This window comes from Schistocerca serialis, chromosome 6 (assembly GCF_023864345.2).
Source record: "Schistocerca serialis cubense isolate TAMUIC-IGC-003099 chromosome 6, iqSchSeri2.2, whole genome shotgun sequence".
In the NCBI taxonomy this organism is placed as follows: Eukaryota; Metazoa; Arthropoda; class Insecta; order Orthoptera; family Acrididae; genus Schistocerca; species Schistocerca serialis.
In genome coordinates this window covers 743285812-743309700 of record NC_064643.1, presented here as the reverse complement: position 1 = coordinate 743309700, position 23889 = coordinate 743285812, and the positions used below count along the sequence as shown (strand labels likewise).

Below are 23889 nucleotides of genomic sequence, written 5' to 3'. Positions count from 1 at the left end.
TTGTCCTGTACGACGATGTTAATCTGTAGTCTACTTTTGTGAGTGAAGTTGTGTAAATATTTTTTTAATTAAATAACATACATATTAGGTTATGAAATCCAACTAATCTTCACATAATCGCTAAGAAAATCTCTTAAATATTTCCCAGTTTCAGGCACAATCAATGCAATGCTTTGTTTTGAAATACGAAATACCCAGCTCGAACTCGTATATGAGTCACCAGATAATGAAATGTTACTACCAGCCTTATTAGCTGCAGAAATTGCGTTACCAAAAATAGTATCTTGCGTAGAGACACAAGTTCTCATGCTCCCAAGCAGAAAATCAAATGCTGTTTGTTGAGGACTCCCCTTCCCCACCAGAACCGAACCTGGGTCCTCGGCTGCAAAGAAGAGTGGCGCGTTTCGTCGCGAATTTATTTGGTAAACGTGAGAATTTTATGGAGTCAGTCATGAAAGTGTAGTGGCAGACACTGTAAGACAGGTAGTGTGCATACAGGGTCGGTTTAAAGACCCAACTGACACAAGCCAAACTGTGAGAGGTGCCATGTTTTCTATACAGGAGGTATCCCAGTTATTAGCGACCGCTTGTATCACCTAACTTAGAGGAGCTCCCAAGTACAAGTTTTGTATACAATGCATATTACAATTAGTAAAAATACTTACACGGGTGAAAGTGTACGATGAAAAAGGAGGAAAGGCGGTGCTACGAGGGGGCACGGTACTATGTGATAAGTCGTTTGTGTAAAGATGTTCTGAGCAAAGGTAGTATGTTCCATGAAGAGTCAGGCAACATGTTACTTCCGCCAACATAGTATACTCCGCAAAATAATTATTAGATGTAAATCAGAGAAATTCGAATTTATACGGAGACTTACCGGCAGCTGTTCTTCCCGATCATTACCGATTGGAACAGGTAAATCATAGCGGTACCAGCAATACCCTCCCTCAAACACCGAAAGGTGTTTGCAGAGTACAAATGTAAATGTACGAGTATTTTATGCGTGTGTTGTGGTTAATCAGTGCAGACAATACCGTAGTTTAAATATAATGTAAGTACCTAACTGAAAACCACTCCTAAATCACCAACATGTAGCCATATTTTCACCAGTTTTGTAAGGTGCATGACACTTCCACAACATAACGACATATTCCTCGAAGAGGTAAAGTATGATAAACAAAATCGGCCGTAGCTATTTCGAGGACCCATCCCAGACATTTGCCTTAGCTGTTGTCGGGCAACCGTGAAATTCCTAATTCTGCACGAACAACACTTTGCTCTCCGCTCTTTCCGAATGTCGGTCCAGTGCTAATGAAAACATCTTGATCTGTTATTTTCTCATTTGAACTACCGGGAAAGGTGACACCGGGAGAAATCTATGGAGAAACTGGCCTTAAATTCTTGTCCGATCATCCTGACCTACTCTCCCCGTCTTCTGCTACCAAGTCTGTGTTTGACCGAAATTACTGCCGAAAAATTCGCAACGAAATGTCAGAGTTGGAAGCGCAGTGAAACTTACATACTAGGTACAGGAAGCTGGTTAAAACCCGAAACTGACGGGAGGGAAATTTAAGCGCATACATCGACTTGGAAAATGGAGTAGGCCAGAAACCCAGATCTACCGAGATAGAAATTGAAGATGCATGCGAAATTGTTTGAGCAAAACTCAGCATTACGTGTGAACACAAAATTAACACTGGATCCTTTTATCGACCAACGTACACACCTCCTGATGTAACTGAAAACTTTACAGTTAAGAGAAAATCTCAGTTTGCTGGTACGTAAGTACCCCAGTCATACCGTAATCATTGGAGGAGCCAACAATCAGTTGGTATAAAAAAAAATGGCTCTGAGCACTATGCGACTCAACTTCTGAGGTCATCAGTTGCCTAGAACTTAGAACTAATTAAACCTAACTAACCTAAGGACATCACACACATCCATGCCTGAGGGAGGATTCGAACCTGCGACTGTAGTGGTCACTCGGCTCCAGACTGTAGGGCCTAGAACCGCACGGCCACTCTGGCCGGCTCAGTTGGTGTAATACTATTTTGATACACCCTGTGAAAAATACTAAATGCCTTCTCTGGAAACCACCTAGAACAGATGTTTCTGAATCCCATTCGTAATGGAAACAGAATATATCTAATGGCAACAACTAGAGCTGACCTCTTTGAGAACGTTTACGTCGAAACTGGTATCAGTGACCATAAGGCAGTTGCAGCAACAATGATTACGAATGTACAAGGGGCAGTTCAAACAAGGAAAAGGATTTATATTTTCTCAAACTACATAAAAAGCAGTAGTGTCGTATCTCAGAGAGGAAGTTAGAATATTTAGAGTGGAGAGGAGCATGTAACAGAATTGTAGCACAGCCTTAGAAGAATAGTTCACCATACACTTGATAGATATTTACCTAGCAAGGTAGTTTATAATGGGATGGATGCTCCATGGAGCACAGGCACAATAAAGCAACTTCAAATGAAATATACACTAGTGCATAATAGGCGGAAAACAAAACATAGCTTTAGATAGAGAGCGATGCCGAACGAAACGCGTTTGGCTATCAGACGAGCAGAGCGTGAATCTTCAGTGACTACCGTAGCAGAGAATTGTTGAAAGATCTTTCACAAAACTCAAAGAACTTCTGGACGTACGTATAGTCTGTTAGTGACACCGAGGTTAGTGTTCTGTCACTAACCGACGAGACACGAACCGAACTAGAGAGTAGCAAAGCAAAAATAGAAATGCTTAACACCGTTTTCAATTATTCCTTTACAAAGATAAGTGTTACCCCAATCCAATTCCCCTACCATTGAAAAGACGGGTGAATTACGTATTAGTGCCAATGGCGCTCAGAAACTGCTGAAGCCACTAACATTGAAAAAAGCTCCTAAGTCCGATAGAATTCGTATCATATTCTATACTGAATTTGGGCGGAGTTTAACTATAATCTACTGCAGATCCCTCGAACAAAAAAACAATGCCTCGTAGTCGGAAGAAGGCAGAGGTCACAACGTATGCAAGAAGGTTGGCAGTACTGAGCTACAAAATAACCAGCCAATATACTTGATATTCATTTGCTGTAGAGTCTTAGTCGTATTCCGGGCTCAAAATTACCTCTAACAGAATGACCTCCTTCATGCCAGTTAGCATGGATTCCGAAAACATCGGTCATGTGAAATCCAACTCGCACTTTTCACATATTGAAAACCAAGGATCAAGGCAGTCAGGTAGATGCATTATTTCTCGAGCTCCGAAAAGCATTTAACAATGGACCATATCTACAGTTATTATCGAAAGTACGATCGTATAGGGTATTAAGCGAAATTTTGTGACTGAATTGAGGATTTCTTTGGTAGGGAAGACGCAGCAAATTGTCTTAGATGGAAATTCATCAATAAATGTAGAAGTAACTTCGGGTTTCTTCACGGAAATGTGTCGAAAGCCTTGAAGTTCATGTTGCATATTAATGACCTCGCAGACCATATTAATAGTAACCTCAGATTTTTCCGGATGCTGCAGTCGTCTATGGCGAAACTCTCCCTGAAAATTCTGCTAGATCTTGATAAGATTTGAAAGTGGTGCAAAGATTAACAACTTGCTTTAAATGTTCAGAAATGTAAAACTGTGTACTTCACAAAACGAATAAACATACGATCCTATGAAGATAATATCAAAGAGCCACAGTTGGAATCTAACTCTTATAAATACCTAGGTGTAACATGTACATTTTTTACTTCTTGTGGTGTAATTAATACTCCATTAAATTTCGGGCGTGCAGTAACGCCGAGACTACTTTTTCCACTAATATTTTGGCCGCGGAACGTCTGGCCATCCTCAGAGTGAGTCGCAAATCTTGATAGACTCTGGTTCATCGGTCTACAAAAGAGACTACATGCAAAACACTTCCGAGACCCATTGTAGAATATTGCTCAACTGTGCGGAATCCGTGCCAAACAGGACAGACAGGTGGTATTGAACGGATACAAAGAATGGCTACCCAAATTGTCACAGGTTCGTTCCATCCCTGGGAAAGTAACGACGATACTGAGGGAACTAATCTGACAGACGCTTGAAGATAGACACAAATTATCCCAGGAAAGCCTACTTAGAAAGCTTCTAGGACCAAGTTCAAGTGATGATCTAGGTATACATTACAAATGGCTGAAATGGCTCTGAGCACTATGCGACTTAACTCCTGAGGTCATCAGTCGCCTAGAACTTAGAACTACTTAAACCTAACTAACCTAAGAACATCACACAGATCCGTGCCCGAGGCAGGATTCGAACCTGCGACCGTAGCGGTCGCGTGGTTCCGGACTGTAGCGCCTAGAATCGCTCGGTCACTCTGGCCGGCAGTTATTAGTAGTCCACAATCGCTAAAATCCTGCGAATAGCTTTTTAAATTATCATTGAAACATGAAATAAACCTATTACACTAATGGACGGTTTAGTTCATGGATAATTATTGAATATAGTGATATAGGTACCATTGCAATGTTCTACGTTCATTATTGGCTATTTCCATTGGCAAAATAATTGTGATTTTTATCTTACCTCCACAGATGACTACTCGCCGCACCTCATATGTATTCCTGGTGGTCTGAACAGCAGTCCCTCATCGTCGACACTTAATAGCAGCCGTGAAGGAAGAGATATTAAATTACTTCTCAGACATTTTCTGTCTGTGTTGCCTTTTGATTACTTTTTTTTTTGTAGGAAGCGAACATCTGATCATGGCAGAATCACTGGAGCATAAACATTATGTACTTTTGACAGAGAACAGAATGTATGTATGGCTTTGCTGGGCTAATCATCAAACTGATTTCCAGAACCCTGTATAACAAACGAGATAGTCGGCCACTGGGTGACTCACGTCAACTTATTCCCCGGTTATTTTTGTAGCACCCAGAACCATTTTTTTCCCTTACAAATTACCAGTTACGTTGACAGCTATGGTGATGGCGGAAGGGGTAGGTAAGAGAACGGGATCTTCCTAGTTTATGAATGCTTTATTAATCAAATGTCATTCGACAGTCATATTTACGAATCTAGTCTAAGAATTAATTCAGTTGTGCGGGGCGGGTCCAGCTGCTAATTGTGAATGCGAGTCAATAACATAACTATAGTAATTTAACTAAAAACGCAAATCTTCTAGCTACGCGTCAGTTATTACGAACTATACTAGACGTTACGAGAAAAATGAACAAACGTGTTTACTTCGCGAACTTAATTCAAATACGCGTAGAAACTATACGGGAAAACGTCGAATAAATGCGAGATAAGAGACAGAGCAACTACTAATTATAGGCAGGTGCCCTGGTCAGTCAGTCGATGAAAGTATTTTGAAAGATAAATGGGAAAATGAACCATTATCAACGCCAATTTTACAAATTACGTTAAATATTGAAAACTACCGGTACAATCTCACTGTAACTTAGAATACTGATTGTGAGTTAAAACAGGGCGCACTGTAACGTTAGGTAGATGAAAGTAATGGAATTAAATAGAAAATGTAACTTCGGTAATCTAAGCTATATCCGTCCGTTGATCGTCTGCACGAGGTGGCTATTCAAAGCCAAAGTTCATATTTGTTCCCAAACCGTCAAGAGAAGACAGTTACCGGTTGAATGACTAGGAGCTCGTCGTATTGAACAGCTTCGTCTTCACATTTTACACGAACATTGCCCATTACAGCAATTACCCTCCATATTATGGGTGTTGAATGAAGGCATCACAGCGTCGGTGCTGAAAGCTACGTGTTTATGAATAGAGAGCGTTGTATTTTAAAATCAGCGCCTGAATACACGCAACGTCGTCCGCGCGCAAGAATTGGCGCGCTCGTGGATTTCGTCTGCACAAAATTAGTTTTCGCCTTCTAGTAACCATCAGAATCATCAAATTAACGTGAGACGGACCAGAGGAGAGCAAAAATCTCTGGGAAGATTTGTAATTACTAGAGCTGCAGAAATACGTAGCTATTCCTCGTAATGAAATCCCGTTTTAGGGTCATAAAAATGCCATATATGTATTTCGAAAAAATTTATGTACAGTAACTTCAGTGGACCTCAGTCCCGTATTAATTTAAGACTTAAAACTGGTCATGCAGGTATTGCAACGAAATATCTTTGTATAGGAGTTAAAAAGTAGTGGACTACTTTTCGGTCGCTCTCGTACACTAGCGCGAAGCGGTTTCATTTCCCGCCAGCTTGACGACAGTGAGTGGGTGCTGTAGGAGGTGTTGTGTGGGTGTGTGTTTGGGAAGTGGCTAAACGACGATGGGGTTACTGGACAATCCCGAAGAAAACACGTTTAAAAGATATCAAGAATTATGTACGAACCTGAATATGGATAAAGATGCCGCAGAAGAAGCATGGCAAAGTTACGAAACGATACGGCAGAATTACACATTAGAGGCCAGTATACACATAGCAGCAGTGTGAAATATTTGTGTGAAAAGTTTTATGTGTGCCCCTAGTGCATATGCGATTTTTAGATTTCATTTGTAGTGACACTTATATCTACTCCGCGCGTCCATCAAACTGAAAATGATTCCAGATGTAAAGAATTTTACTACTACATTTGCTCCTGCTAACCATGCAGTGCTCATTACAGTAATATTTCAAAAGAGCGTAGTTTAGTTGCATTTAAATTTTCATAAACATGGTATATGAGGCTCTACCTGTATCTTATTCCCTCATATTGGGAAAGCAGTACCTCTATGTGTGAATGAAAGTTTTCTTATAGCATTTACAATGTATTAATCAGAACTGTGTTTGTGGTTAGATACGTACGAGTTAGTGACCGATCCTTCACAGTGAATTGTGTGTGTCTGCCTCTGGCATTTGGCATTATAAAGTAATATATTTTTAATTTTAAACCTTTTTTTATAATAGGGTGATCAGATCCATTGGTTAGGCTGTGCCCTGTATGTAGCCTGTCGAAGAACATCCTTGCCAACAGTAGGAAGACCAGGATCTGTAATTGAAGGCAACTGTGTGAGTTTAACTAGATTACTTCGACTTTGCAAACTGAGGTAAGGAGAAACTACCAATTATTAGGAACAGCTGTGCCATAAAAAATTACAAGTGCTACATTACCTTAAAATTAGTCTACCATCACATTTAGGCATAATAAACAAATCATTGTTATTCAGTAAGTGTCTCTTAAAGCATACATTGCTTCTGTTTTGGGAATAGCCTGCCAAACTTGCCCATTCCGCAGATGATTTGTAGGCAGATGATAGTGCACTGAAACATATTTGCATATTGGATGTGTAAATGACCCAGTTCGTCTTAAAACACAGTAATAGACAAATTGTAACAACTGTCGTAAGTAGTTAATGGCATATGTGAGATTCTTTTTTATGTCTAAAATTGATCAGTCATGTAATATGTCTTTAACTTATTATAATTGCCTGTGTTTTTTCTGCCATCTCTCTATACTTTTTCCATCTTCTTTTGTTTAACTTCCAGCAGTGAAATCCTGTGTTCCAAAAGACGTTAGGGGCGTGATCTTTTACGTAGCTATTTACAGTGCACCATATGTGCTTCTTTCACCATGGAGCCTACTCGTGAAGTGAAATATTCATTACTGACAGTCAAAGACTGCCCAGATAACACTTGATGATTGAGAATGTAGCCGGACATTTCAAACTGTTAAAATTGAAATGAATCGGAGAATTTAGACTAGACCTGAACATCATGTTGTTGCTATTAGGCATACAGCAAAAGTTGAGAATGGACACATTTAAAAGGAAATTTTCTCTATCATTAAGTGATTTACAGATACCACAGATAACCTAAATGAGGATTCGTCCACAGAGCTTTGTAACCAACACCTCCAAAACATATGTGCTGTAACTTAACCACTGGGTGTTGTTGCATAGTCCAAATGAAATGCTGTATAAGAGAATGTAATCACTAGTCTTGTCTGCTGCATAGCATCATCCTTAAGAGGAAGGTGGTACAGTGTTTAAGGCATTGAACTCACTTTTGTTAATTATTATTAACCTAAATTGTCCAAGGAAAAAAAGGTGATTAGGCTTTTGCAGTTTCTAACTTCTCATTTCTTAAATACTATGACCTTTCAATGTAAGAATAGTGATATAATTAAATTACCTCATGTGGTATGTGTGCTGACTTGAAAGATTGCTTAGCTCTTTTAAATGCCCTTAAAACCCAAACAAATTTAATGCTTTTATGTCTAAATATATAGCCTGTTTGCAACCAGTATATACGGCAGTGAAATATTTTGTCATCAGTAAACTATTTTGTATGATGTATGCTACAAGTTTAAAATGAAAATTTGTGAACAGTGTAGGAATTATCAGCACCTTCAGTTTGCAGAGTGTCCTTAATAGCCTACTTTTGTTTGTGTAGCCATCTTTTGCAGCAGTTGTTACAGTTAAGCACTGCAGGCCTGTTTTTCTTTCACATAGATTTCAGAATAGTGACATTTTTTGTGTGTTTATCATCAAAGGGGCATCTGATGATGTATTTGTCATTGTAAATACAGTGAAAATAAGTAGCTCAAAATATACAGACACACACAATATATAAGTATGGCCGCAACCTTGATGAAGGAGCGATTCGAGCCTTTACCTGAAATGATTTAGGAAAACCTATATCAGGATGACTAGACAGAGGAAACTCCAACCTTCCAAATATGATGTCAGTGCCTTAACTGCACTGCCTCATTCAGTTGATCCCTATTGTAGAATATTCTTAGATTTATATAGAATTTTATACAGAAAATGTCCTCCGTCACCTTCAGAGTAGTCAACCTGGTCACGTAAACAATGATCTCAGCATTGTTCCCATTTTTGGATTTTTGGAAGCACTCCTGGAAGTCTGCAGGTTGAAAAGTGTTCAGGGCCCATTGAAATTCCACTTGGATGTCTTCAATCAAATCAATGCGTCCCCTTTTAATGAAGTTTTCATCTTTAGAAACAGGCAGAAGTTGCATGGGGTATGTCTGGTAAGTCGGGAGGGTGTGGGGCTGTTGCAAAGTTGGATGTAGCTAGGAATTCTTCACAATGAGTGAGATGTGTGCGACTGTGTTGTCATGGTGCACCAACCAGTCTTCCTTTTCCATTGCTCTGGCCTTCTGTGCTCACTCAGCCACCTCAAAACCCCGTAGTAAAACTACCCATTGACAGTTTGGCCAGGTAGATATACACCTTGAATGTCGAAAAAAGATCAGCATTGCCTTCATCTCATTGTGAACTTGTCAAGCTTTTTTTGCCCTTGGAGAAGATGGCATTTTCCATTGTGGTGATTGCTGCTTTGTTTCAGGGTCAAAATCATAGACCCAAGATTCATCACCTGTTATGACTCTGGATACAACTTTTGGACACCCTTGAACTCTTTGTTGCAGCTCAATGCACGTCTGAATCCTGAGGTTTTGTTGGTTGATGCTGAGAAGGCAAGGGATAAACTTTGTTGCAATTCATCTAATGTTCAGTCCATCACTTAGAATTTGTTGACAGATACCGTACAACAGCCCAAGTCTGTTACAAACTTTGTGAATTGCGTCACACATTTGCATGATCATTTCTGGTGTTGTGCATGTCTACAGTCAATTAGAATGTTTATTATTTTCCACGGATTCTCTGCCTTCCGTGATGCACTTGAACCACTTGAATGTTTTTGGTTGACTCAGTGCACTCTCACTAAATGCCTCTGTCAGCATTTGGTGGGCTTCAGCTGTAGTTTTCTTCTATCTAAAACAGAAGTTAATGCAAATCTGTTGCTCTTTCACATTATCCATGTGACAATTCACAGAAGCGCTGAAACACATCCGGACACCCACCACTGCAACTCACAACTGCATATGCCAAAGATGACACAAGTTTGTGTCCCAGTAGCTAAGACGTGTACCTTGAAACATGCTTTGGTAGCATGTCATACTGCTAAAAGTTTGACCATTGCAGTGAAAGTCTCAGATGTTTTGGATAACACCTCATACAGCTATCCACTATGGACGTTTTCATGACCTCACCTCATTCCACCTGAAGAATTGAATCGGCATCTTCCCCTGATGAGTGAGATGTTGACCTCAGGAGAATGACAATACATTATTGTCATCTATTGTATATCTTGGTACATGCTTTTTTGTAAAAGCATTTAGGCCCTATGGTGTATGTAGCTCTTCTGTTTTGTGCTCCAGTTGGCAATTCATTTCCATTAGTCGTAGTCAATCAGTTGATAGTATATTTTTACCAATGAGAGTTGCTGAATGTAATGCCTTGTTTTGGTGGAGATACAAATTGATTGCTTTTTGTTTTCGACATGGAGAGTGCAATATGGACTATTATTGAACTGGGTATTATGGATTATAGGTTTGGTTGTTGGTTTTTGTCTTTAATCCTGTTATTGTATGTTTGTCAGAATATGACAGGATTTCCTGGGCTAGTGTTTCATATTCCAGTGTTATAGTTTTATTGTGAGTTGGCGAAGCCAACAAATGTGACTGTAGGAGAAAGTAGCCTGATGATCATTTCAGTAACTTTCTGGGATATTTTCAGAATGTCCCAGTTTTTGATAGGATTAAGCAGGAAGTGTACAGTTTAAATTTTACAGAATATTCTGTTATATCTAACAGCATTGTACACTACATGTTCAGCTGTGCCGTTACATAATTTCATACACTAGACATCATGACAATTACCTAACTATGTTTTCTCATTGGTTCCACACCATCATGTGTTAACTGTCCAATGACTTGTTGTGTTACTTCCCATCATTTACTACGCCAATAATCAACTGCAGTGCAAAACGGAAAAAGCAACCAACACTCTTTAAGTGCATTTTTACTGACCGGATGTTAGTTATCCCCTTTCATTATTAACAGTTACTGCATGTTCTCTGAGTAACCTTTAACTGTGTAGTATGGATTACTTATGAAGAATGTTTTAGCCACCTTTTTAAACAGATATGTGTTTCAATAATCCTCTTTTTTCCATCTCAGTGGGCAATTTATTATACTATTTCATTCCCTGATAGAAAATTCTGCTTTGAGCTAAAAACTGAATGTTTGTAAGAATAGTATTTCGCCCTGTGTAAGCAAAGAACCTAGTTGCCATGGTGATCGGTAGTTTAGCCTGTTTGAAACAACCGCCGCTGATATCATGTTATAGTTGTCATATTGTTTATGGCATTTGTGACTTGTTTCATACATCACTGATCAAAGCCAGTGACTTAGTTTCGAATATTCCTCTTTATCAAATTTATCATCTATGCTTAAAGCATCAGAGTTGTCTTCCCTCTTTATTCTGAAATGTGTACTGCATATTTCCTCATTGTTCATTGTTAATTTATTACAGACTGCCAAATCCTAAACATTCTTGAAAGTTTCATGTGCTTTCTCTTAAGGGTGTTCCGATGTTTCATAAGTGAGTATGATGTTGGAGTCATCAGGAAAGAGAATTTTTTCTCCATACCTTAAACTGACTGGGAAGTCCCAGATATACATAAGGTACATAACTGTATCAAATATGTTAACCAGAGGGACACATATCTGTATTTGTTTCTTGCCTGACAAATATTTTACTAAAAATTTATCATTAGCGGGTGTGTAAACTATGCTGTGATCAAAAGTGCCCGGACACCCCCAGAAACATATGTTTTTCATATTAGGTGCGTTTTGCTGCAACCTACTGCCAGGTACTCCGTATCAGCGACCTCGGTGGTCATTAGACATCGTGAGAGAGCAGAATTGGGTGCTCCACGAAACTCACGGACTTTGAACATTGTCAGGTTATTGGTTGTCACTTGTGTCATAAGTCTGTACTCGAGATTTCCACACTCCTGGACATCCCTAGGTCCACTGTTTCTGATGTGATAGTGAAGTGGAAATGTGAAGGGACGCATATAGCACAAAAGTGTACAGGCCAACCTCGTCTGTTGACTGACAGAGACCGCCAACAGTTGAAGAGGGTCGTAATGTGTAATAGGCAGACATCTATCCAGACCATCACACAGGAATTCCAAGCTGCATTAGGAACCACTGCAAGTTCTTTGACGGTTAGGCGGGAGATGAGAAAACTTGGATTTCATGGTTGAGTGGCTGCTCATAAGCCACACATCACGCCGGTAAATGCCAAATGATGCCTCGCTTGGTCTAAGGATCGTAAACATTGGACGATTGAACAGTAGAAAAACATTGTGTGGAGTAATGGATTGAGGTACACAATGTGGCGATCCGATGGCATGATGTGGGTGTGGCGAATGCCTGGTGGACGTCATCTGCCAAGGTGTGTAGTGTCAGTAGTAAAATTCGGAGGCAGTGGTGTTATGGTGTGATCGTATTTTTCATGGAGGGGTCTTGCACCCCTTGTTGTTTTGTGTGCCACTATCAAAGCGTTGGCCTACATTGATATTTTAAGCACCTTCTTGCTTCCCACTGTTGAAGAGCAATTTGGGGATGGCGATTGCGTCTTTCAAAACGATCGAGCACCTGTTCGTAATGCACAGCCTGTGGCGGAGTGGTTACACAACAACAACATCCCTGTAATGGACTGGCCTGCACAGAGTCCTGAACTGAATCCTACAGAACACCTTCGGGTTGTTTTGGAATGCCGACTTCGTGCCAGGCCTTACCGACTGACATCAATACCTCTCCTCAGTGCAGAACTCCGTGAAGAATGGGCTGCTGCCATTCCCCAAGAAACCTTCCAGCCCTGATTGAACGTATGCCTGCGAGAGTGGAAGCTGTCATCAAGGCTATTGAATTCCAGCATTACCAATGGAGGGCACCCCAAACTTTTAAGTCATTTTCAGCCAGGTGTCCGGATACTTCTGATAACATAGTGTATATAAATATTTTGCAACCTAATTGCAGCTAAGACTAACTTGGGCAACTTCGTGTTGCAACATACCAATTTTTAAACAGGGATGGGTCTTAAAAAGGATTTTTAACAGTATTTTATGAGAGTATTGTGAGCATATAGTGATTTTGTGTGCCTTCCGCATCCCTCTGTAATGTACGTACTGATCTAAGCATAAAACATTCTGACAAAACCTATATGCCTGAGTGCTGTAATATAATAAATTTAGAAAAAACAGCTTATTTTTGTCTTTCCATCTTGCAGCATGTTTCTCCTTCAATGTTAATCTGACTTAACAACAAGTCAAGGGCATCGTTTTTTAAATATCAGGATCCTGTCGTCTTCAAAATTTCTTTCTCCTTCTTCACTTGATCCTTCTGATACAGTTTCTGTTGCTGTCTAATGATAGGCATTTTCCTTGTTCCGTAATAGTTTTTCACGAAGTCTAGCGATCTGCACATTCTGACCCTTCATAAGCTTTTGCAAGACACGAATAACTGCACTTAATCGAACTACGTCATCATCGAAGGAGATCTGTGTTCACAATTCAGATGAATCTGGCACTGATGTATGGGGAGTTGAACTGGCTGCTTCTGTGCCATAGGACTGCTTTACAGCTTTGGACACATTATGGAACCATTGTGGCAGTTTCCTCTTCGTAAGTTGAGGTAGCTTATTCGGGATGTCAAACAGTATGGGTACTGCATTCCACATGGGTTTATTATTGCCTGCATTCATGAACTGGTTTGATTCGAAGTGTAGCAAACAAAACATAACATTTCTACAAAGGTGAACAGGGATTTTTTTTCATAAAATCTTCTCGTCTGCTATTCATTAGCCATTTTCTGCTCCTAAAATGAAACATTAATCATTAATAGGTACACCTGTAATTTGCAAGCGAATCCTGACGATACAGTTCAGTAACATGGTGGTTTATACCTCTCAGGGTCCGTAAGAAGCCTAAAAAAAGACAGATGTGGTATATTCTTCTTGTTATTGCTGCAATTTATTGCACTACAGACGCTCCTGTTTGTAAAAACCATTGCACAAACCAAAATAAACAACTACCATTCCCTTTCACGATCACGCCGAGCTCAACAGTTTTACTTACTGTCCGATTGGTGCACTGCTGGTGCAGGAGGCAATAAAATTGAGGCAAAGTGTTGCAACTGTTATGTTAAACAGTGGTTCAGGTGCTCTAGGGCACTGTCCACCTCCTTCACAGGCAGAAAAAGGAGGTGGCCTTCAACTGTGTTCCCAAACACATGGGAACCAGAGGGAATGAGGAAGCCAACAAAGCAGCAAAAGTAGTCCTCCAGGAAAATACCACAGTTCAACTTAACGTACCCCTGCAGGCTGTCTTGTCGTTGATGACAGAGTGTTGCCTGAGTGGGAAACGCAATAGCTGGAACTGGCCAACAGCAAGCCGTTGGTCAGTCATACCAATTATTAGCCCGTGGTGCATTTCCTTACAGACTTTGCAAAGGGATGAAGTGGACCTCTCTGCCCAGTGGTGCATGCTTATCAGTTGCGGCTAGAAGACCCACTGAAATTCAATGTTTGCAGAGTCACATACACAGTACACCATGGTATCTTTTTATGCTGATTGAAGGGAAGCCTTTGGTATACCAAGTGACCTAGTCTTGATTTTAGGTGCTGATGAAACAATAGCTAGAAAATTGTTGACATTTTGTGTGGTGTCAGGTCTCATGCCTAATTTAATTGGACGGAGGTTGTAATTTATTACCATTATTATTATTTCTTTCCTTTCTCAGACGTTATGTCTGGTTGAAAATGGAAAGTGACGCGGACCTTGATCAAGCGTGACTTCCTTTTAACTGTACGGTATGTGTTACATTGCATTTAGGAATTTTCGGGTAATTGAACATGTATCAATAATTACAGATTTCTGTTGTTGTATATATACTTTTGGATGTAGCTGTATTGCGTTGATGTACTAGTGGATATTGTGTGGTATGACTCCTGTAGTTGATAGTGTAATTGGTATAATGTCCCACTTTATTCTGATGCCACATGTCCTTGACTCCCTCAGCCAGTTGGATGTATTATTATTATTATTATTATTATTATTATTATTGTTGTTGTTGTTGTTGTTGAATGGCCTACTCATCTGGTTAGTTCTACTGCCAACTAGCAATTTTACTGACTTCCACTTTTATTAATAAATCTATTCGAGATTAAAAGTGGTATGTTCCATTACTGTGACTGTAGTTATGTGGCCTTGACCTATCATTTTAAAATGAGTGAATACTCATTCACCAGTACCACTATCATGTAAAAAGGTGCTGATGACCACCCTTTTTATTGCTCATCAGTTTTCAATCCATCCATCATTGTTAACTATTTCTCTTACACCTAGTGCTTTTAGCTTGTTTAATATTGTTCTGTTTTGCATCCGGTTACTATGGGTTTATTTATCAGTTGTCATTTTTCATTTGTTGTTTACCCTTGCTATTTGAGTTTACGTATTATCATTTTATCATTTGGAGTTACTGAGTGGAGCTGTGGGTGCTATAAAAAGTAGTGCCAAGCGGAAAAATCGGAACATTTCATTCTTATTTTTCTGTTTTGAGTTCAGTGGAGGCAGCCGGAAAAATTTGCACCTTGTATGATGTTAATAGTATTGGACAGAGCTTGGCAAGAAAATGGCTTTTTCATTTTAAGGAGGAATCTTTTGACGTAAGTGATTTGTTATGTTCACAAACACCTTCAGGGTTTGAAGAAGATCATTTGAATGCACTAATCCACACTGATCTATGTCATTGTACTCAAGAACTGGCAAATGTGATGAACTGTGATCATTCCATCATCATGCGACATTCGCATGCAATGGGGAAGGTTAAAAAATTGTGTGTATGGGCACTGCAACCTCTAAGCCAAAATCACCGGGTGGCCATATGTGCATCTCTGTGTGCTCATCATCAGTTGGCTTTGTGAGCAACATCAACCATTCCTATCTTGTACATCAATGGTGACCTGAAATAGTTTCTTTGTACTAACAGAAAAGAAAGGAATGGCTGAGCCCAAACAACACAGCAACTCCCCATACAAAGGCCTGCACGTATCCATAAAAGATAATGTTATGCATCTGGTAAAACAGCAATAGTGTGGTGTTCTACGAATTGCTTCCTCGACGTGTAACCATCGCTGCTGACATTTATTGCCAACAACTGAATGTCTCACAGATGCAATCCAAGAACAGTGAGCAGGGAGACTACATGAAGTGATGCTACTCCACGATGAGGCCCATCCGCATTCTTCTAGGCAGAAAAAAAAAACACTATAAAGGAGTTGGGTTGGGAAGTCATTCTGCACCTGCCTTATTCCCCTGATATTGCGGCCTCAGATTTTCACCTTTTAGCCCTTTCTTCAGGGAACTTCCTTTCTGGATGAAATGCACTCCCAGCATGGCTCCATGAGTTCTTCACCTCAAAACCATATGATTTCTAAGTCGCAAAATCAAAAAGTTACTGCAGTATAGGCAGGATGTTGTAAACAGTGAAGGAGAATATATTATTGATGACTAAAGTCTCTGCTATATGTATCTGTTGTGTTTATTAATCTTATGGAAGAATGCTTAGAATGTATGCAACAACCCCATAGTATGTTACAGTCAACAGCGTCAAAAGCCTTGGAAGATCTAAGAATGTACCTGCAACACAGTCATCCTTGCCAAGAGCTTCAAGTACCACTTTTGTGAAATCTGTAAGAGGCTGACATTGTACTTCTTCCACTTCAAAAACCAAAGTGTGTTTCATTAAAAAAACTTGTATATACTCATGTAATTCGGCAGTCTATCTTTCGTGGTTGATTTGATTATTTTTGAGAATGCAGACAGGCGTAAACCTGACTTAAAGTTTTCAGTACTATCTGCTTTACATTTCCTGTAGCAAAGGCAGTACTCGTGTTTGCTTTAGGGATTCTGGATAAGTACCTGAATTCAAGCACTGCTTTATTATTTTTTGTTAATGGGGCTTGTGTACTTTGTTGCACGCCTTCAGAATAGTTGACTAGAACCTCATCTATACTTGCTTTATTTTTTTACTTTCTATATTGTTTTCCTGATTTCAAGCTTTGGTGTGGGAACATTATAATTGTGGGTGCTGCATGTCTTTTTGGGAAGATTCTTTGGGAACTTCTCTGCAGTATTAGAGAAACAGTAATTTACAAATTTGACAATTCCTTTGGATTTTCATTTTAATTTACCCCCAACTTTGATTTGTAAGTAGCTACACTTGTTTCTGCCTTTTCGTTTCATGTTTTATCACATTCTGCACTATTTTACTTTTTCTTTTCTTTTTTTCAGTAGGCAGTGCTCTCCTGTATCCTTTTTTTGACTAAATATGAAGACAAATGCTGAACTTTTTGATACCCAATTAGCAGCATCTACCTATCATGCCACACCAGAAGTGCTCAAAGTTCTTACTAATTTTATGCTCAACAACTGTGATAATAGCCGTGTCTCTACATATTATTTTGTCAGTTTTGGGGCCCAAAAAACTTTTCAGGTCTTCAGTTAATTGGTTGAAGACTGCGTCCACATTACCACTAGTTGAGTGGTGCACATACAGAATCAGTAATTTTTTATTCCCGTCTAGTGTTTTTAGTTAAACAGCTACTAATTTGAATTGTTTACCTGCATTAATTGTGATCAGATCTTGTCCATCTTTGTAACATGTCTACCTGATGTAAATACATGATGCCCACCCTTGAAGGTAGTTCTGCAATAGCAACTTGCACATTTATATGATGATAGCACTAAATGCTGTATTTCATTGTGTCATAGACAATTGCTATGTATAGCAGACCACTATGCTGTTTAAACTGGTGTGCCTTATTTTTAATAGACTGCACATTTTTATGTGGTGTTTGTGTACATCAGTGAGATACAGCCTATCTTTTGTGTACACATTGACAAAATCTCTAAACTTGTTCAGATACTTCTGAGGGAGGGGAAACTGTTGGTGTGATTTATCCTAAAAAGCCCTAGTCCTCCTACCGATGACACCAAGTATTTGACCATGTGTGGCACCCCATCCACCTACTGCACCCTCACTGATTAACTCCATCTTCCCTTTCTCATTCCTGTTGAGAGGCAGGCCATGTCTTGTGTAGCATTAGTTTCACGCTTTCTGTCTGAAGAGTAGGTTTAGAGATGGTTGTGATTATTTAGTTAGATTATATGATTTGCATTGAACATGTTGCCTCAGATTGTCGAAATTGCTCTTCTTGCTAGTAACAGAGCTAATTTTAATGTAATGTCTCAGGTTTTTTCAGTGTGATTGATTAATGGTATGCTTCCAGGTGTCATGCCAAGTTGATGTTTCCATTTTATGCACAGTATTTCAATGACCAACCCAGTCGTCTTCTTTCGGTTCTGTGCGTATTGCTGTAAAGTGTACTCGCTGTAAGGACTGGTTGGTGTCCAGGCAGCGAGTATGCGTAACTGCATAACTTACAGCATCCAATGAAAACTTCTTGGTTATCATTGAAATATTGTGTTTAAAATGGGGAAAAAATCTTTACAGAACACCTGAAAGTGCACCATTAATAATTTTCACATAAAAGTATTTTTTCACTTGTAAGTACAAACTTGCATACTGTCCATTTTCAAAAGTTAAACTTAGTTTGAGTGTCTTAAAATATTTATTAATGATTCTATCAACAGTTGCAGTACTTACATTAGGCGACTGGTTTCACACTGTGCAGGTTCATGTTCAGGCCTGGCCTAATGTGCCTGTACTGACAATGCCTGATCTTAGTATTATATGTCAAAGTGGCAACACATGCTTCATAAAATATATACAGAATGGTTGTCACAATTCGACTTGGTAACTGTCGTGTGTGGTTTGTGGCATTTATTCTGCAAACATTTTATAAAGTATTTGTTGCCACTTGGATGTTTATTATTAAGACCGAGCAGTGTCAGCGCAGCCTCAGTAAGCCAGGCTGGAAAATTAACCTGTAAAGTTTGAAACTAGTCGCCTAATACAAGTACTGCAACTGTTGATAGAATCATTAATAAACACTTGAAGAAATTAAATAAATTTGCCGATTCCCTGTCAACAAAATGTTGAAACTGAAAATAGAGTTTTACAAAAGCACACACACTTAACCAATTTTGGATGGCAGTGTGTATTGACTAAATGATCATAATTCTGATAACATTGGGTAATTAACACACAATTTAGGAATAGTGTCTTGGTGTGTATAATTAGCTCTTATTCCTTTAAGAATATTACTTCTGGATGTGCTTCTAGAACTATGTCAGCATTGTTCCTTAAACATTTTATTGAACAATGTTAAGAGTACCTGACATGAGGTTTAATGGAAACACAATAGGTTCACTCGAGATATGGTTGCAGCTGTTGGAACCACGTGACTGTGTTAGAGACAGGCATTCTCCTAGTTCCCCATAGTTTGTGGCTGGACGAAAGCTGTTAAAGTGATGGCCAGTGGACAGTTGCAAGCAGTTTCTCCTGATGAGAGGAAATTCTTCTGACTGACTCTAAATCGTTTAATTACCCTGCTCCAAATGGATCAGTGCACACATGGCAGTAGCTTTTTGTGTTCAGTCTCGTCACCTTCTCATTGAAGAAAATAAGTATTAGGTTTCTGCTTGTCTTTTAAAGGAACAGTACACTTCAGCCTCATGGATCTCAACATCCTCTGTTAACTTCACTTTCAGAATGATTAAATTTTCTGTCTTCCATGCAAGGATCGGATCCCAAAACACAATAATTGTGTCACATACTATACTCATTGCTATAGATGACATGCACACATTAACTTGGCTAACTTTGGAGGGGGTGGCATAGGTAGAAATATGCTGTGATATTTGTCTTCAGATTAAATAATTTCCTGCATTTGTAATGTTTTGGCATTCACTACTTTGTAGTTTATTGATATTGGTTCTAATTATTGGCAATGTATTATCAATCAGCAACAAAGTTTATGTTACTAATATTAGTGAGTCAAGCTTATTTAATTTTTTATCATGTAAATATAATCAAAATTTGTAAAAAGTGTCAGGAAAAGTGGGTAAGTGTGAGGAATAATTCAGACCTCCTTCAGTTAACATTGTGTGTCACAGCTTCTCCAAGAAGAGCCGATCACAAGTGGGAAGTGGAAACATTTGACTCAGTTTCATTCATCATAATAGATTATTTTTTTTTTTTTTTTGGAAAATGGGAACCTGTCATTCATTATTAAAATAACAAAACACTGTGCTATTTATGTATTTTTTGCATTCTTAGCACAGCGTGTTTTGAAAATTTCTCAATGTCATGTTCGTGTTTTGTGTGTAGTTCTGCCTCTCTTGCGCTGTCTTTCTGCATTATGGAGGAGGCACAGTACCGTATAACCTCAAAAATGTGCCACAGTAATGGCACAAAAGAGGCACAAAAACATACAAACGTCACACAAAACCCTTACGTAAATATGTGCACTTGAAAATGAGAGTAAATTATCAAAACGCTTAGTACAATGAACAAAAAAAAATGAGGTGCAGTGTTTCATTATTTAAATCATAAACATTTGAGCAATGTGAAGACAGCAAAGGAGTCAAATAGCACTAGAGATGGCCAAACGCCGAAACATGCAAAATATGCACTCAAGTAAAGCAAAGGTTTCTGATGGTCGAAATTACCACAAAGCTGCAAATACTTGTTAGAGACAGTTTGAAAACTGTTCCATTTGTTTGTGATATGTTTACTCGAATAAACCGTATGTGGTGTGCCAACAGCTGCTTGTGAGTAGTTACTGAGAGGGAGCAGAGAGACACTATGTTTGTTGTAATAAGTTGAAAATTTTGTTGTATAGTGACTTAAATGTAATCATAATACATACTAAAACATAAAAAAATGTTTGTCTTGATTGCAGTAATACATTACTTCATCTTTCTTTCCCCTCTATCCAACATCTGGTTGGATTGAGGTATCAGTGGTACTTTGCCACTTTAATCGGTCTTTCTACCATTATTCTTTCACAATTTGGTTCCATAGCAGGTTCCTCCTCCTTAAACTCATCTTTATTGTATCCATCCATCTTGTCCTCAGTCTTCCTCTGCTTCATCTCCCTTCCTTTATGGGCTTCTTTCGTCTCTCTGACTAGTTCATCCATCACCATTATAAATAGTAGTGGTGATATCACACTTCCTTGTCTTAGTCCTGTAACATTCTTAAACCATTCAGTTCTTCCAACTGGTGTCTGCACACAACTAGATCTTTTTCATACATTACCTGGATGACTTCAAGTGTTTGCTTTCCAACTCCCTTTCTCTTCAAGGTTGCCCATACCTTTTCCCTGGGAACACTGTCATATGCTTTCACTAGGTCGAGAAATGTCATCACCAGATCTTTTCCATACTCCCATTGTCTATACATCAAAGGTCTCATTGCAGGTGAAAGTAACTTTTGTATGATGTGTCACTACCAAGTACCATAGCTCAGTGAACCTTAGGTCACATTTAGAAAGAACTACTAGAATGTAGTACAGAAGGTAATTGAAGGAAATACACAATGAGATGAACAGAAATGATACTTTTATTCAAAGACAGTAATTACAGTAAAGTCACTGTAATTTGTAATTGGCCCCAGACGTTACAAAAGGCTGGGTCTGTGATCACCACAGATGGCAATGGATGCTCTTCAATGGGCCCTTGTAGTTGAATATTCTGATAGGTGCAAATGGTGACAGACATGCTTTGGCCAACTTTGAATACCTATGTTTTATTATGAAAGTTTTGCATTCTGTAATGAGAACATTTCAACATTGTACTCAGGCACACCTCTTAATAAGTATGGTTCAGACTTGCCCTTTGTAACCTTGTTGGTATATCCAACAGTTTATTGAAAGCTTGCCTCACTGATGAGAATTTTTTGAGAAACACTTTCAGATGATGGTGTTGTAACCTATTGCGAACGTAAATAACAGGGTCTAGCATGAGTGATCTGAAGGGGCTCTCTAGCAACCAAAAAAGTAATATACAGAGTCAGCCAGAAAACTGTATACACACTTTAAGGAACGAAAATTATTACTTATGTGTTAATTTTACATTTAATAATTGATCACACACATTGTACAACCTTCAGTTTAGCACATGGTTACTTTAAATGTTCACAGAATGACGAGCGGTTGCCGCAACTACGTCAGTCAGTGTTACAGTGGAGATCGCTGCACATGTTGCTGTAATCTCCTGGCAAAGTTCCTCCAGCGTGCATGGCTTACGTTGATAGACATAATCTTTCACAGTTCCCCACAAGTAAAAGTGCATAGGTGTTAGCTCTGACGGCTGTGGAGAGAACTCGTTGGATTCTCTTCACTTAAAACTTCCAGGCTGATAGGCCGTGGCCGAAGTATAAAACTGTCTCCCGACGTTTCGTCTCCGACTGCGGGAGACATCCTCGGAGGTAAAGCGGCGAACTGCGAAGAGAACTCGAGGGAGCGCTGATTATATAGGCAGTACAGAGGGCGCCACTGTCTACCACGTGGCGTCAGGAGACAGTTTTATACTTCGGCCACGGCCTATCAGCCTGGAAGTTTTAAATGAAGACAATACCGGCCGTGAAAGCTTACACTGTATGTTCGTTGGATTCTCTTTGTCCAATCAAGTGCCCGGGAAAGCTCGTACGGCTAGGTAGTATAGTGGTGGCGCCCCCTCCTGTTGAAAGAGGGCCTTTTCATCAGTTCCATAGAGCACTCGTATACCTGGAAAAATTGATGTACATAACATTCCCAGGTACACTTCTTCAGTGACAGTAGCATCAAAGAAAAACGGTCCTACTAAGCCCCTAGATGGTAGTACACACCACACATGAACCCCAGGTAGATTGACAGCTTAATCCACATAAACGTGCAGATTTTCTGGTGCCCAGTACACGCTTTTATGCCAATTCACGTTTCCATTAAGTTTAAATTGTACCTCGTCACTCTACACTACCTTCTTCACAAATTGTTTGTCATCAGTTACCACTTGCTGCTGCTGCTGCTGCTGATGATGATGGTGATGATGATGATGATGATGATGATGATGACGAGGTCCCATATTCCGAGGAGCGTAGGGGGCGGTGCGGGAGACCCGCACTGCCGTACTAGGCAAGGTCCTAGTGGAGGTGGTTTGCCATTGCCTTCCTCCTGCTGTAATGGGGATGAATGATGATGATGAACAGGACACAACAACAGCCAGTCATCTCGAGGCAGGGAAAAATCCCTGACCGCGGTGGGAATCAAACCCCTAACCCCGTGCGCGGGAAGCCCAAGGAAGCGAGAATGCTTCCGCAAGACCACGAGCTGCGGATTAAGTTTAAATTGTACCTCGTCACTCCACACTACCTTCATCACAGATTGTTTGTCATTAGTTAGCATTTGCTGATACCATTCGCAAAATTGCATTCGGCGATAAGGCTAGTCGTCATTAATTGCGTGCAGTAATCATGGAATGTAAACTTTCCACTTTGCAGCTTTCAGAATTCTTTGTACACTTGTACTGCTAACCCCCACCTCACTTGCATATTGCATAGCAGACTCCTGTAGAGATTTAACGAAGGTTTCCAAAATGAGACCTGACAAAGCAGGACTTGTAGCTGTACGCTATCTTCCTGATCTTCTTTTGTGAATATCACAAATCGTTCCACATAATTCAAAGTTGTCAATGATGCATTTAATTGTTAGGCGGGTTGGTGGTTCGGTTCCAAACTCCCACCTCCACTGACGTTTCACTTCAACATTATCAAACTTGAAAAACCACTTCATAATACCCTTTCGTTGCTTGTATGTTACGCCACCTTGTTTTCTCAATACCGAGATTAAAATACTAACATCTGTTGAGCCAAAGGCCATACTACAACTCACTCTTAATTCAAATCGAACGACAATTTTGATATCTTGATAGAGCCTAACAAAGAGTGTATACATTTTTCTGGTGGACTCTGTATTATTGCAATCAAGATAATTAAAAAAAATATGTTTTGGAAACACAGCAGATTGCTTATCTCTGTCACCTTTTCATGTCTGGGCTGTCTCATAATATATGCAAT

At 39.5% G+C, this 23889-nt stretch overlaps 2 protein-coding genes across 8 annotated transcripts in view; one reads left to right on the top strand and one right to left on the bottom strand.

The window, feature by feature from the left end:
• The window catches only part of LOC126483893 (uncharacterized), a 168628-nt gene extending 163554 nt beyond the window's left edge, over nucleotides 1–5074 (bottom strand). The window contains exon 1 of the mRNA XM_050107160.1: nucleotides 4561–5074. The gene's annotated coding sequence lies outside the window, so the exon portion shown is untranslated. The remainder of the gene's footprint in view (nucleotides 1–4560) is intronic.
• Nucleotides 5075–6197: 1123 nt separating this feature from the next.
• The window catches only part of LOC126483891 (retinoblastoma-like protein 1), a 175787-nt gene continuing 158095 nt past the window's right edge, over nucleotides 6198–23889 (top strand). For 6 of the 7 annotated variants that reach the window (XM_050107157.1, XM_050107153.1, XM_050107158.1 and 3 more), the window contains exons 1-2: nucleotides 6198–6419; nucleotides 6900–7039. In XM_050107157.1, the coding sequence (XP_049963114.1) occupies nucleotides 6282–6419; nucleotides 6900–7039 (278 nt within the window). In that variant the 5' untranslated portion in view covers nucleotides 6198–6281. The remainder of the gene's footprint in view (nucleotides 6420–6899; nucleotides 7040–23889) is intronic. The other variant, XM_050107156.1, reaches the window with a different exon arrangement.